Source organism: Pseudogymnoascus verrucosus (assembly GCF_001662655.1).
Source record: "Pseudogymnoascus verrucosus strain UAMH 10579 unplaced genomic scaffold scaffold_10, whole genome shotgun sequence".
In the NCBI taxonomy this organism is placed as follows: domain Eukaryota; kingdom Fungi; phylum Ascomycota; class Leotiomycetes; order Thelebolales; family Thelebolaceae; genus Pseudogymnoascus; species Pseudogymnoascus verrucosus.
This window is the reverse complement of record NW_017263661.1, coordinates 608,685-622,574: the sequence shown is the minus strand read 5'-3', so window position 1 is coordinate 622,574 and position 13,890 is coordinate 608,685. Positions and strand designations below refer to the sequence as shown.

Genomic DNA, 13,890 nt, shown 5'->3' with positions numbered 1-13,890 from the left:
GGTTGGGCCGGAACATATATAAACTGAGAGCATTATTTTACATTTACCTGCAGGCATACTTATTCCAAGAAGCTTACAGAATATACCTAAGCAGTGTGTCTACGTGGTAGCAAACGTCTGGCGCGCGCCGGTGAAAGTCAGCTGAGAGGTGAATAAGAATGGCAAAAACAGTATGCATTATTGGTAAGTATGGCCTGCAACCGATCATCCGTAGATGAAGTGGACACTAATCCTCCGTAGGCGCGGGTCCAGGCGGGATAGCAGCTGCCAGGGCATTTATGTATTCCAAGGGAGCTTTCAAAGTTACAGTCTTTGAGCAACTGTCGAGAATTGGGGGCCTTTGGCCCAGCAATTCCACTGACAAAGGCTTAATCAATCCGTCCATGTCAACAAATCTGAGCAAGTATACCGTCTGCTTCAGTGACAAAACATGGCCGGAGAATGAACCCTCTCACCCAAGCCCTCTGTTTCCCAAGGCCAGCGATGTAGGGCAATACCTTCAACAATATGTTGACAAGTACTTGAACAATCCATCGGTTGATATCAAGACAAGCTGCCGCGTTGAAGAGGCTAGTATGGTGGAGGATGATGCCTCTACACCAATAAAATGGAGGATACGGGTGCAAAAGCTGCGCACTGATGTTAAGGGACCAAGCTCCCTAGAACCCGAAGACACTTCAGCCATCTTAAGTGTCAATGTTGGTGAGACCGAAGAGCACCTTTTTGACCATGTCATAATATCTTCGGGCTTCTTTGGCAAGCCAATAATCCCCGAAGCTTTTACCCAAAGAGAGGGTGTGCCTATTCCGATAATTCACAGTTCGGAGTTTTCAGACCTCAAGGAATTGTTGAAAGATAATAAAGGGGGCCCCGGGAAGATTCTGGTTGTGGGCGGGTCAATGTCTGGCGCTGAAACATCAGCGACAATTGCTGCTCAGATTTCATCTGAGATTCATTCTCCTGAGAAATCAGACATCGAGTCTATAGAGCAGTACACTCTTCATCATGTAACGAGCAAGCCATTTTGGACAGTGCCGTTATTTTTGCCTCTGAAGACGCAGGTTGATAATGAGAAGAATGATAGCAAGGTAAGCGCTGTTTCGGACCTTCTCAAGTGTATATGCTAATTGTACCAGGTTATGAATCCGGCGCCAGAGTTTTTACCCCTCGATATGGTTATGTTTAACTTGAGCAATCGGTCTCCCGAAGAACGCCTGAAAAGTAGATCTGGGATCGTAAGCCCAGAGGCAGCGCAGAAGTCACATGCTGCCTTCAAACTATTTAACGGTGGTGAAGCAACTGCCTTTGCCTCCTTACCCACGGATAAGGAGACAGATGCTCCTTGGCTAGGAATCAGCGATACTTACTCTTCGTTCGCTCAGTCCGGCGCGATCAAAACAACACGGGGGCGAGTGAAATCCCTTGCCGACGACAATACATCTGTCATTGTTGAAACACCCTCGTCAACTGAGACATTCGATAACATCTCTGCGATTATCTTTGCCACAGGCTTCGACAGCGCATCCTCTCTATCCTTCCTTCCTAAATCCATTCTTTCCACTCTTGGATATGACCCTTCGACTCCAGACTTACCGCTCGCCCTGTCACTACACAGCACAATACACCCCTCCGTACCTTCTCTAGGCTTTGTTGGCTTTTACCGAGGCCCATACTGGGGCGTTGCAGAGCAGCAAGCATCTCTTCTGCGCACCCTCTGGCAACCTGACTCCCGGCCGCCTCCGGCTCTGAGTTCGGCTCTCAAAGATGCAGGCTCTATCATTCCTGCACTGCGACGCTGTTACAAAGAGACCCCGGAAAGACTTACGCAGTTTCCAATGGGTGATTATACTCACATTATGGAGTCTCTCCGAGAAATGCAGGGCCATGGGCCGGTTGAAGCTGCCGATAGCTACTGTACACCTGTCTCACCGGCGCTATATGCAACCAGCTTGCAGGGCTTAGGCGAGGGTGAAGAAGCTACAGAATCCAAAGAAGCCTTACGACTCATACAACAAGAGATTGACGGAAGCCGAGGTGGAAAATTCGTGGCCAGGGCAATCTTCCGCTCCCTACAGGGAAACTGGGTTCTTAACCGCACCATCAAAAGTAATATTTCGACATACCCTTCTGGCTCTTTAGTTGGAACCGCGAGATTCTATCCCAGGCGCCCTACAGCCGAGGGTTTCGCAGCAGAGTTCCTGTATGTCGAGGACGGAGACTTCAAGACAGATACTGGGCTGCAGTTTAGAGCGACGAGGAGGTATGTCTACAGGTACGCGGAGGCTGAGGACAAGTTAAGTGTGTGGTTTGTGAAAACGGACAACAAGACGGTCGACTATTTGTTCCATGAGCTGCAGATGATATGTCCTCATCCCACGGGTGGTGAACAGGGGCAAAATCCCAAGGAATTGGTACCGGCAAGGGACAGGAGATGGAAGGCAACATCCCATCACCTTTGCATTGACGATACCTATGACCCAGAGTATGAATTTGCCTTCCAAGGAGTTGAGGTAGCTAAATGGAGCGTGGGGTATCACGTGAGAGGACCGCATAAAGACTATTGGATTGGGAGCGTTTTCACGCGGTAACCTTGGAGATTCATTACGGATAGACTATTCTAGATCGACGCACGGCGTGCTGTACGTGATAGATATTATGCTTTCCTATACTGGGAAATGATGAAGTGTGCCGCTTTTCACGTGGCGTGTGGGCCGTGGGCCCTGACAGTTGACAGTTCTGCAACTCGTACCCCCTTTTCATCGAGGTGGAAGAAGTGGACACCATGTACCATGCACGGACCAACTCGCATAATTTCTCTTCATCTCAGCCAAACAATCTTGGCCCTCGTCTTCCTTCCGGAACAAATGCGCGCAAATTGGTGTTATAGCGTCCCTTGTGTCTTATGTCATTCTGGCCATACGAGAGAGCCGAGAGTAAGCCTACCATACCAACTGCGGATAATCAACACTTTCATCTTCTTACTCTTCTTCAACCACTACACACTCTCTTGTTGTCGCTCGTTTGTTAATATCTTCATTCTTCTTATTACTATATCTTGACACCTCACTGCCCCGCTGATCGCTGATCGACGAAATCGTTCGAAAACGTCACCTGAGAGGTTAAATTGCGAAGCGAATCTGATCGCTCAGCTCCCCAGAGATTGAACCTGACGATCACGACGGAAGGCAACTCTACACATCCAGACCCAAAAGGCAATCGCGACCCAACCATCGATCGCGAAATCGTCTTCGAAGGGCAGCGACTACGCCAGCGCCTAACGGCCGGACCGTCCCCGTCGTTATCGATACCGGAAACGTCGGCTGCGAACGAAGTACTTTGACCGCCGGATCGAGTCCAACAGCCAGATCGATCGGAGAACGGAAATAATAATCACCAGCGGCGTCGCAAATCATAATACCTCACCTGCGCTCTGCGTATATATTTCATTCAGCAATCATATCACGATGTCGAATCTTTTACGGACGTTGTTCCTCCTCGCCCTTCCCCTCGCTACCCTCCAAGCCACCCCCGTGAAGCCAGGGACCAACGTCGATATCGTACCATTCGGCTCGCTTCCACTATGCGCCCAAAGCTGCGGCAAGCTCTTTGACGTGGCATACTCTTGTATCCCCCCAGCGACCCCCGCGCCAGACACAAGCTGCTTCTGCAAAGATGCCCGTACGACCTCGGTGGGACTGTCTGGCACTGCCAACACGTGCGCTGCTGTGTGCCCCGTCGCAGCCGATCTGACGGCTATTCAGACATGGTACAACGGGCTATGCGCATCGGGTGGCACGACACCAACTACGACGACTGGGAGTAACGGCGCTGGAAGCACAGACACGGGATCGACAGATACTGGAAGCACGGGAGGTTCGACTGGAACTGATGGCAGCACAGTCACGGCCCCCAAGAAGAAGACTTGGTGAGTAGCCCTGTCTCATACGTATTCACCGGCAATACCTCTGAGAACATACACTAATTTGAACTAGGATGGAGGCTCACTATCAATATGTCATCATGATTGTCATCATCGTTGTCGCTATTGTCGGTGGCTGGATCGCAGCAGCGTTCTTCCGCCGCAGGTACCTACGCAAGCGTGAACTGAACTATGAGATGAGGCCGCCGACTGCACCTTGGGTTACGGGCCATTCGGGCCCTACCGGTCCCTATGGCGGCGGCGGCTTTGGAGACGGCTCGGCAGGAAAGGAAGCCGCAATGATGACGACGCCGATGACAGCGGCACAGGTGAAGAAGGAGAAGAAGAAGTGGTTTGTAAGTGAGAGGACGTGAGGTGTGGGATCATCTATGGGTCTTGTATGGGTTAGATTGAATGGAGTTGCCGGGCACACTTGTAACCGAAGCACAGAGCAAGGGAGTGTGATGGGCGAAGGGAGCACTTGGGACAGTGGCAGGCGTTTTGGGCTGGAGCCAGGGTGCATATATTGGCTGTATTGATGCAAACTTTGGGGAAATAACCCATTGGACAGAGTGGATTGATGTGGAATACTTGTGGGGGAGTTGTATTAACGAGTTCCTGTCAGGAACATACCTCATGTTAAAATCGTACTAAGGATAGTATAGGGGAGCTAGGTTTATATTGTATGGTGCTATAATGGTTCGTTATTCAAAATTAAGTTAATACTTTTGTCATTTTTCTTGGGGGACTCAGTTGGTTTTGATGCTTCTAGTCCCCGTTCCCTTGTGCTTCAACTGGTGATTGCACACCTGATTGAATATTCCCAATATGTACAATGGTTCCCACGATTTCCATACCAAAACCGAGACGATAAAGCGAAGTTGAGTCTATGTTTCTGTTTTCTTTTCAACACAGGCGCAATGCTAGCAAAGTAATTTCGTTTCACAACCTCTCTTCCTCATTTAGTATGTGAACCTGGACCGAAATTGAAGCCATCAACTAACATTATATTTCTTCACCTCAGATATACCACCACACAAGCTCACCATGGTGCTCATCGCCCTCTCTTTGGCCAAAGGGCCTACTGCCCATCAAAGAGAACCGATTCCTTCATCCATTCTTGCAAATCTCGCACTTTCGAGAAGGATATTTGAGCAAGTGGCCGCACTGGTGGTGAGGCAAGTGCAATCCGGAGGTTGGAAACTCCGTCCCTGCTGGAATTCCTGTCACTGATAGCCATCTTCTCACCGACAGGACCGATTGTGGTCAAGGCAGCTATATAATGAGCTCTACTCAACTTGGGGGCTTTGCTTTACTCTTATCTTTTCAATGTGAACTTCTGAAGAGTTCAAAAAATCTATTTGACATTCATTCCTATCCAGTCGACGATATTTGGACGGTCTGGTCACTCCATACCTTCTCAACTCCCTACGACTACCACCAAGTGAGTGAAAAGCACCTGTCATGCGGATAACATTGCCATACTGAGGCTGACTTCACCCCAAGAATGCCGTCTTCCCAGGAATGCTCTGAGGATGCCCTGCCTGCGCCAGCGGCAGACTCAGAACAACATGAGCATGATGCTACCGTTCAAGACGCCGACCCTGTAGGCTCCGTGGCTGAATTCACACATATTCCAGCGATGTTTGAGTCATTGGATGATGAGCTGCTAGCGGGAGAAAGTGAAATCACAACTGCCAAGCACGAGCCATCCGACGATCAGTTTCCCGTTCAGGCATATCCCACGCCTGAGTTGGACCCTGTCGCAGTGGTATGGATTTACTGAGAGCCAAGCTATGAATACTTACTAAAAGTTGACAGGAAAATGCCCGCTTGGAATATGAAAAGTACATGGAAGAGATCAAGGACAAGCCCGCGCCTACTCCTCGCATTGAGCGCGTCAATGAGCCAGACCACTTTATTGGCAAAGGTGTGGTCACCGGCGTCAGCTATCACCTCAATAAGACCCCCCGAGAGACTCTCCCCCGGCAACCCAGAAATGGACAACGTCACAATTCATGCGTTCCCGACTACAATGCCAACAAAACCATTTGGGAAACACGAGAGGAGCGATTAAATGCTATTGATCATCAAAATGCCATTCTCAATCCTCGCGGCAGACTCTCGGAATATTTCGTTTGGGGGATTGCATACAACCCACCAGATGAACTGTCCCAGGGACACAGAGCTGTCCACATCGGCGTTCCGATCGGAACTACGCTGAAGAGCATTCTTGACAACATCAACACGGGACCGATTTACTCGGCGACTCTTTGTAACACAGTTGCAATCACGGGAGGATTGACTGCGTTTATCATTTTCGTTGAAGAATCCGGAGCCAGTCTGTTGAAATCCAATTTAGCCATGGAATCTCTCAAGCCAGTGCACATCACTTCTTATCCAACATGGCCAATCAGCCCCACCATGCTAAAGCAAATCAGACAGGGCTGGACGCGCTGTCTATCAATCAGAGGTCTTCCATCAGCATTCTCTACAGGGGATGTTTTTGATATGATAGTTCAGCCCGGATACAGCCAAGTGAAAGAATTGCTTGAAGTCCAGCGCGACGCCCAGGAATACTTCTTCGTGGAGTTTTCGTCCATCACTGCGGCAGACAAAGTATACAGATTGATGAGCGCACACTACAGAGGCAGCGATGTAGCCGTCAGCTTTGGGGCTGATCCATGCTCCGTTCCTTTCCCCGTGACATTCGGTGCCACACCGGACGATTCTCCCGCAACTCTTACGCCGGCATCTTCATTTGGAAGCGAAGGCAGCGATTCCACTGATGATAAGGCGGCTCTTATTGCCAAATACGGCCTACCTCCAAAGCTTCGTCTTCCGAGGGCCTTGCCTGAAGCCCAGAAGCAGAGCATGATGGCTGCGTCAAATATTTCTCATTTCGCAAACAATACACAACTTTTCAACTCCGTTGGTAAAGAAAATGCGCAGGATGCATCCAGTACCAGAGTTGACGCCCAACAATACATGGCAGCTGCGGCATTGATACAGATTCATAGGGAAGATGCCTCTCTCGCTGCTCAACAAACCAAGGCAGATCCCGAGGCTGGCAGAGATTTCTCGGATCTTGTCCCAACTTTTGAATACCATGGAAGTGGGACTGGGTTCAATTGGGCCGATGAGATGATCGAGGAGGCTGCCGGGGAAGAATATGGAAACCCTTCGGCCCTCGATATCCTAGCGCAACAGGCTCTAGGTGCAAAAGTATATTGAAGTCTGCCAAGTCTGAGGGAGCGATCAGTACATTTCTCGGCTTAGGACGCCAAGAATTCGCAATGACAATCTGGTAGCTGGTCTCGGCAAGGCGTTAGGAGTATTTCGACGGATGTGGCTGTTTTGATGGGACTGCAAGTGCTTGCCATGGAACTCGGAAACTATTCAGGAGCAGATTCTGGAAGCTACATGAAAATGGTTCAAACGACATAGTTACATAGTTGCATACTGCTCCTTCCTAGGTTCAACAGAGCTTATTCTACTCTGAGCGGGACCATCGTGGCAATCAGCTTGGATTTTTATTCATGGAAGTTCCTACAAGGGGAGTTATTTATGGTGGTTGAGTAGTTAGCAAGGGTTTGGAGACAAATTATAAGATCTACGAAATTGATGGGCGACAGTGGGAGAATGGATAACGGAGATTGTATCATTAGACAGGACGCAACCAGACTTTCTTTTATGCAATGCAATTGACCTAACTTTTGGCCCTGACTGGAATTTGAATATTTGTGTGATAATCTTTTTAAAAGAGGAGTAATTTCGTGATTTTGCCACGTATTATTTTACTTGAGTTTATACGAAAAAACATGAAATTGAACAAATTTTGACCCAGGAAAACAGTCTTGCCTTTAATATATAGTAACAACATGATTCACTAATTTAACAGTCATTGATTGCCAAAATAGACCTGCATGATTTTGTGAGAATGGCGGTGGTATAGTTTCTGGGGCTGATTAGATTAGATTAGATAAGATCTTTTCCTGTCACGACCTGCACCCAAACCGCCTTCCCGGCACGTGCTTCAAGACATCAACACCTGGACATATATCCCAAACCCACCATTTCCTTTGCAGTATCATCACTGTTTTATACCCAAGCAACAGGGAGAGAGCGAATAAGTCGCTCTGTTTTAAGCTATGGCCATTGATCCCCCGGAGCAACCATGGGACGAGAAGACGGAGAGGAAATTCGAAGGGTAAATTGGGACTACCTACCACCACCTCTGGAGTAAATAGGCGGGAGACTGACTTGATGGTGTAGGAAGGCGTATAGCGAGTACTTTGATCCGTGTCAGGATTTGGCTACGAGGAGTTTGAAGTGTTTGCACCGGAATGGCGGGCAAAGAGAGATGTGCTCGGATTACTTCCAGTAAGTCGGAGGCGCATTCGGCTATGCTCGCACGTGGTTGCGGCGGAGTGAAATAGTGAAGTGGGACTTTTACTAATTGATGTATAGGGCTTATCGAGATTGCAAAAAGCAATGGGTAGGGAGCCCATTTTCCATTGACCAAGTGTGTTGACCGCTGATGTTTGTAGCTTGCGGATCGGAAAGACGCAAAGAGGAAGAATGCCAAACCTTGGTTTGGCTCAAATGACAAGCCTGAAGAGCCTTCAAAATAGGCAGGTTATTATTACGTGTAGGAAATTTGTACGATAGGAGGAACGGCGGAGGAGCAGTTGAGAGGTGTTCGTGGTTAGATCACAAAAACGGCTGTTCAAACGAGTGAGCATTCGCACCACGAGAATCATCCTGTATTTTAAAGGCATAGGACTGTTTGAAACGAGTCTATGTTAGTACTATGTCTGCCATTTGAAGGCTCTATCTAAGAGTGGTAGGCTTGTCGTTAGAGCCCGGACGTACCAAACACAGCACATCTATTTGTACATTATAAGTTTATCACTGAATGGGCCATTACTACTTTTATTTCAAATCATCAAATACGAGTTCTACCTTTCAACTTGAGGAGGAAACAAGTGGCCTGGGAGTAACCGACAAAGGTGGCTGACTTGTGCACAGTGCGAGGCGGCGTGGAACCAGGAGAAACTTGCGGACAACATGAAACTCGTTATTAGACCTACCATTGACTAGTCAGGTCGGGATTAGGAACAACGAAAGTAGACAGTTCATTGGAAAGCCACGGAGAAATTCCACCGAGGTTTGGCACAAGTTGGGTCCTGGCCAATGAGGTATAAGTCCGACGCGGCTGGGGGGCATCGGAGACCAATTTTCCGTCACAGTTGTGCTGTTTATAAGATATAACTCACCAACGTCCCCTCAATTCACAGAGCTCACATTCTATGCACGGCATCATGGCACCTGATCTTTCGGAATTATGGCAAAGCATGATAAAAATTGTTCAAGAAGCTAAAATATTCACTGCCAACAATACAACACCTTCGGATTGGAGGCTGGCGCTACACGCCCCTGCTTTGGAAAAATATTGACCTTTTCGACTGCTAACAGATAGAAAGCAACTTGAAGTACATCATCGCACTTAGGTCAGAGTTGGAACACTCCACGTAACCCACTTGGCCTGATCAAAGGTCTGGTCGGACTTCGAGACAGCAGTGTTGGTGTTCTGGTCAAACAAGAACTTCTGGACAAATGCAGTAAGGTCCGCTTGTTGAGAAGATGGGAACGAGCAGTGGCTGTGCGGAGTGGTCTCAGAGAAACCCATGTTGTCCGGAACACCGAGAGCTTTGTAGATCATCTGGCCAGTCTTCATGCAACCAGTTGTGGCCATAGGACCAAGCCAGTCAATGTTGTTCTCAATGACGAACAGACCGCGAGGAGCGACTAGACCTGCCAGCATGTGGTGGTCAAATGGCATAGTTGGGATGGTGTTGACATAGGCGTTGAAGTTGGGGGAGAACCACACATTCTCGCCGACAATCTCGTGGGCGGTCTGGATGTTGCCACCAGCCGCGAAGACAGAGTCGGAGATTCTCCAGCAAGCGGCACCACCGGAGCCTGACTCTTGCGGGATGGTTAGGGCAATGCGGGGCTCCAAAGCACCGACGATGAAGGCACCCTTGCCGTTGCGGGAGCATCCGGAAACACCAAGCTTCTTGACGTTAATGCGTGCTGCAGTCGCTTGAGTCTCGAGAACGTCGATAAGACGGCTGACACCCCATGCCCATGCCGTGGTAGCTCCGGCACTGTGGCCTGCACCATAAATGGTGTAGAACTTTCCTTGTCCACGGCTGCTACCGCTGTTCTGTGCGGCAATGTCATCGTTGCCGAAGTTGATGACGGCGACGCCCGCTGGAGTTGGGATGCTGAGACCACCAATGGCAATGATGGCGGGGTATGGGGCAGTTCCCGAGGATGGGTAGGTAATCGAGGCAGTGAAAGAAATCGACTTTCCTCCCTCGCTGACATTGATGGTCAAGGTCGAGCCGGAGAAGGAGCCGGTCACCGAAGATGGCTTTGGTGGCAGAGTACCAAGCTCGTACTTCTGGAAGAGTTGCTTAATTTCATCCTGGCGGCACGTCCACTGGGCCTTGGTGGTGATTCGGGAGCCGCTTAAGGGCGTGAACGGATCGTTAAGCGTGGCAACGGATGGGGGGTTGATGCTGCCGGGGATCGTGGGGCAAGTGGACGGGGTTCCGCCAGTCGCTGTTGTAGTCTCACTTGGGGGTAGAGTCGCTGGTGGGTTGGTACTAGCAGGTGGCGTAGTCGCGGGCGGAGTGGTTGCCGGTGGAGTAGTAACGGGGTTGCCATTGCCACCCGGAAGACATTGAGAGTACCAGGCATTCGAGAAGGTGCATGTCGTTCCCGAGACGCAAGTTGTTGGACCTGTCCATCCCGTTCCGCCACCTTACTCTCATTAGCTAAGTTCATCCCAATGAAGGTAGAAGAGTACTAACATTGTCCCCATACAGCCTGTTGTGCGACGGCCGGGCCCGCAAGCAAAAGAGCTGGAAGCACGCGCATCTTGATCTATTGAAGACGGCAGTGAACGAATCAATGAGATGTACTGTCTGAACAAGAGCTGGTAGTTTTGTGGTCGACTTCGACTCTTTTATATAACAAATGATTCGCCAAGCCCCGTTGGACCGCTGATATTAGCCTCGATGTCCCACCTGATGCGATTCAAAGAGCCAAATAAAAGGGCCTGGGCACTTTGGATTCTTTGAATTGCCATTGGCAGAGGGGCTTCCTCATAAAGCTATGGTTTAATCGTCAAGGGATCGACAAGAACACTGGCTAAATCCAGGCAATGCCACGCGATATAGTATATGAGGTGTGCTCGAAGCGGATGAGGAGGAGCCCATATTGCCAGGGATCGGTGGCATATACCGGATGTCTTTGGGCAGGAGCTTCTGGGGTGTTGAAGGCTAACACATCATCGTTTTACTTTAGCTGAGGCTTGTTGAGCAAGATGTTTAGCACTGGTAGGTCCTATTCATGACAGTCTATACAATTAACCCAACGTCAATTTTTTCAATTGGAAGCAGAGAATGATGCTCGTTCAACATGACCTTGTTTACGGTCCAGCGGCAAACGGTCTTGGCCGTCAGTCTGAATGTCAACCTGTAAATGAACAGGCTGTTTTCTGCTGACAACCTTGGCTCTGGTCGACTTGCTGCCCCTTACCGGCTCTCCGTGTTGTTAAAGTTCTCATTGGCATTGCCGAATCTGACAGCATCAATACAAGGTTTACCCCCGCATGGCATTAGAAAGGCTTAAGTCGGGTCCATAATAGCCTAAGTCCGTGTCGTCTTCCCTGCATGGATATATATTGTTGGTTTTGTCCCGTTTAGCCAAACCGGGATATAACCCGAGTCGACGCCATGGGAAACCCTGTTTGAGCTACACAAGTGCCTAGAACGAGCGTAACTCGATGGAAGTTTTATTCTCCGGAACTAAGTTGTTCTCGAATAAGTTATTTTACATAACAAATCTAATATCGCCTTCCTGCCAAGTCCAGCACTTACTTTTTGGGATAGAGCCGGGTAGCAACTTTAACAAGTGCCATGTCACGGGCGTCCGGACATGGGTAATATGTTGAGAAGCACAGTACTATAAAAGCACCTTCTTTATATGGCAGAGCAATTTATATGACAATCGAATTCGATGTTAGTGTTAACCCACAGCGTACTCGTATAGAAAATGCGGGGTACGCATTTTTATGCGAATACGCTGTGCTGTGGCTATGTTGCATCATATAACTTTTCGCCGGACTTGTTATGCTTCATTCGTACCTTGTGAAATTTAGGCTTTCCGAGAAGGCCCTTGCAAAACTCAGAGTTTGCGGGGAAAAGAAGGGCCCTTTCTCACAAGACGTCAAGAAGCTTCTTGAAGCATGGAGCTTGAGACATGCAATGGCATTCGTCCATAGTTCATCGGTACATATGCTTGACACACACACACACAAAATATTATTGTAGTATATTGATCCCACCATGCTGGAGAGACTGTGCACTCTATATAAGAAATACAACTTTACTATCGCCTTTAAACCTCAACCCTACGAGAATATAGAGAGAGGGATAGAGTCTGCCAACGCGCGATAACCCTCAACACCGAGATGTAGGAAGTCATCAAAGTTATACCGCACCTGCATTACATTCGGATGCTCTGGGTCTCGGACAACCTTATCGAAGTCCAGCACCGCATCGAACACCTTATTCTCGCGGATCCACTTGTTCACGCGCTGCCTCGTCTTCTCTCTCTCCGCGTCCCACACAGGCTGGAACTGGTCGGCTGGGTGGTTGAACGGCGTGATAGTGGCGATGAATACCTTGATCCCTGCCGCGTGGATTCGCTCCGCCATCTGCTGGTATGCCCAGATCAGTCGGTCTGACGTCTCGAGCTGCTCAGCGACGGAGGTCGTGGAATTGCCTGTCCCGATATCATTGATGCCCTCATAAATCATAGCATACTTGACGTTTGGTTGCGCCAGCACGTCGCGGTCGATACGACCAAGCGCGTTAGGTCCAAGGCCGTCGTGAAGCACGCGGTTGCCGCCAGCTGCCTCGTTGGCAATACCGATATGCGCTGTGCGTCGGTCTTTTAGGAGACGAAGGGAGAGCTGATCGGCCCAGCGGTTGTTGCCGTTGGTGGTGCTGCCGCGGCCATCGGTGATGCTGTCGCCGACGATGGCGAAGGTGCTGCCGAGGGAGTCGTCGACTTCCAGGGCACTTACGAAGTACCAATGCTCGGAGCTTGCAACGGAAGCATCCGTCAAGTTGGCAGCGGTGACGTGGTTACCACGCGAGTACCAACTCGTGACACGACTCCCTGGGTGGGAGGTGATGCTGTTGCCGGCTTGGCCGGCTGCCGTGTAATAGGTGACAGCAACGTCTTGCCTGGCCTTGACCTCAAAGTGAATTGGGTCTGAGACCACTTGAGCACCATTGGGAATTATGATCGAGGTCTTGCCACTGAATGTGACCTTCTGAAGTGTCTGGGTATGAATCGCGCGGGTGCCCGCTGGGCCATTAGGGAGAGCAATGGTCACAGCATCGATTGGCAAGTCCGTGGCGCCAAATACATTCGTGAACCTGAGACGGACGGTTTTCCCTGGGATTGACACTTGGAATGTCGCGCGAACGGTCGAGTCAACGAAAACAGAGTCAGGTTGGGTCTAAAAAGGGGTTAGAAGGCACGACTGCTATATATCGAGACACATACGTATGGAGCAGGAGGAAGATTGCCAACTTCTGTAAGTTGTGGCATAGTAGCCCAGGTATCTACCCAGTGGACATTTTTGCTTCCGTGTGCTGGAAGGCCAACCGTCGGCGCAGTCACAGCTTGCTGGACGAAGGTTGCCGCAAGCGCTACGTATGCCAAAGCCGAACGCATCTTGAGCTTTCAAACTACGTAAAACTTCTTGAATCTCTTCTGTGCCCTGAAGTATAGCTAACGGTCACCTTCATGATCAATTGCGCCTAGGCTTCATCTTATATGGGCCATGGCATGGCACAGGCGTCAGCACTGGCGTCTGCTAA

The 13,890-nt window shown here is 49.6% G+C and overlaps 6 protein-coding genes across 6 annotated transcripts; 4 read left to right on the top strand and 2 right to left on the bottom strand.

The window, feature by feature from the left end:
• Positions 1-158: 158 nt before the first annotated feature.
• On the top strand, positions 159-2,588 carry VE01_03456 (uncharacterized protein; the record flags this gene model as incomplete). Its single annotated transcript, XM_018272946.1, has 3 exons — positions 159-183; positions 241-1,088; positions 1,137-2,588. 3 exons carry the CDS (start codon positions 159-161, stop codon positions 2,586-2,588), a joined length of 2,325 nt encoding a protein of 774 aa, XP_018132609.1.
• Positions 2,589-3,464: 876 nt separating this feature from the next.
• On the top strand, positions 3,465-4,293 carry VE01_03455 (uncharacterized protein; the record flags this gene model as incomplete). The annotated part of the gene is made up of 2 exons (XM_018272945.1): positions 3,465-3,925; positions 3,993-4,293. The coding sequence occupies 2 exons, from the start codon at positions 3,465-3,467 to the stop codon at positions 4,291-4,293; spliced, it is 762 nt and encodes a 253-aa protein (XP_018132610.1).
• A 720-nt stretch (positions 4,294-5,013) lies between these two features.
• Positions 5,014-7,640, top strand: VE01_03454 (uncharacterized protein). Its single transcript, XM_018272944.2, has 4 exons — positions 5,014-5,114; positions 5,174-5,363; positions 5,426-5,690; positions 5,741-7,640. The coding sequence occupies exons 3-4, from the start codon at positions 5,427-5,429 to the stop codon at positions 7,151-7,153; spliced, it is 1,677 nt and encodes a 558-aa protein (XP_018132611.1). The 5' UTR covers positions 5,014-5,114; positions 5,174-5,363; position 5,426; the 3' UTR covers positions 7,154-7,640.
• Positions 7,641-7,961: 321 nt separating this feature from the next.
• COX23 (Mitochondrial copper homeostasis protein) lies at positions 7,962-8,878 on the top strand. Its single transcript, XM_018272943.2, has 4 exons — positions 7,962-8,129; positions 8,195-8,302; positions 8,390-8,417; positions 8,470-8,878. Exons 1-4 carry the CDS (start codon positions 8,071-8,073, stop codon positions 8,551-8,553), a joined length of 279 nt encoding a protein of 92 aa, XP_018132612.1. The 5' UTR covers positions 7,962-8,070; the 3' UTR covers positions 8,554-8,878.
• A 397-nt stretch (positions 8,879-9,275) lies between these two features.
• Positions 9,276-10,870, bottom strand: CIP2 (carbohydrate-binding module 1; the record flags this gene model as incomplete). The annotated part of the gene is made up of 2 exons (XM_018272942.2): positions 9,276-10,753; positions 10,804-10,870. 2 exons carry the CDS (start codon positions 10,868-10,870, stop codon positions 9,429-9,431), a joined length of 1,392 nt encoding a protein of 463 aa, XP_018132613.1. The 3' UTR covers positions 9,276-9,428.
• A 377-nt stretch (positions 10,871-11,247) lies between these two features.
• Positions 11,248-13,744, bottom strand: VE01_03451 (uncharacterized protein; the record flags this gene model as incomplete). Its single annotated transcript, XM_018272941.2, has 3 exons — positions 11,248-11,802; positions 11,875-13,526; positions 13,574-13,744. 2 exons carry the CDS (start codon positions 13,742-13,744, stop codon positions 12,408-12,410), a joined length of 1,290 nt encoding a protein of 429 aa, XP_018132614.1. The 3' UTR covers positions 11,248-11,802; positions 11,875-12,407.
• Positions 13,745-13,890: the final 146 nt, after the last annotated feature.

Coding starts and splice junctions, on each gene's coding strand:
- VE01_03454 (XM_018272944.2), top strand. CDS start 5,427: ATGCCGTCTTCCCAGGAATGCTCTGAGGATGCCCTGCCTGCGCCAGCG. Junction 5,691..5,740: donor AGTTGGACCCTGTCGCAGTG/GTATGGATTTAC, acceptor AAAAGTTGACAG/GAAAATGCCCGCTTGGAATA.
- COX23 (XM_018272943.2), top strand. CDS start 8,071: ATGGCCATTGATCCCCCGGAGCAACCATGGGACGAGAAGACGGAGAGG. Junction 8,130..8,194: donor ACGGAGAGGAAATTCGAAGG/GTAAATTGGGAC, acceptor TTGATGGTGTAG/GAAGGCGTATAGCGAGTACT. Junction 8,303..8,389: donor ATGTGCTCGGATTACTTCCA/GTAAGTCGGAGG, acceptor ATTGATGTATAG/GGCTTATCGAGATTGCAAAA.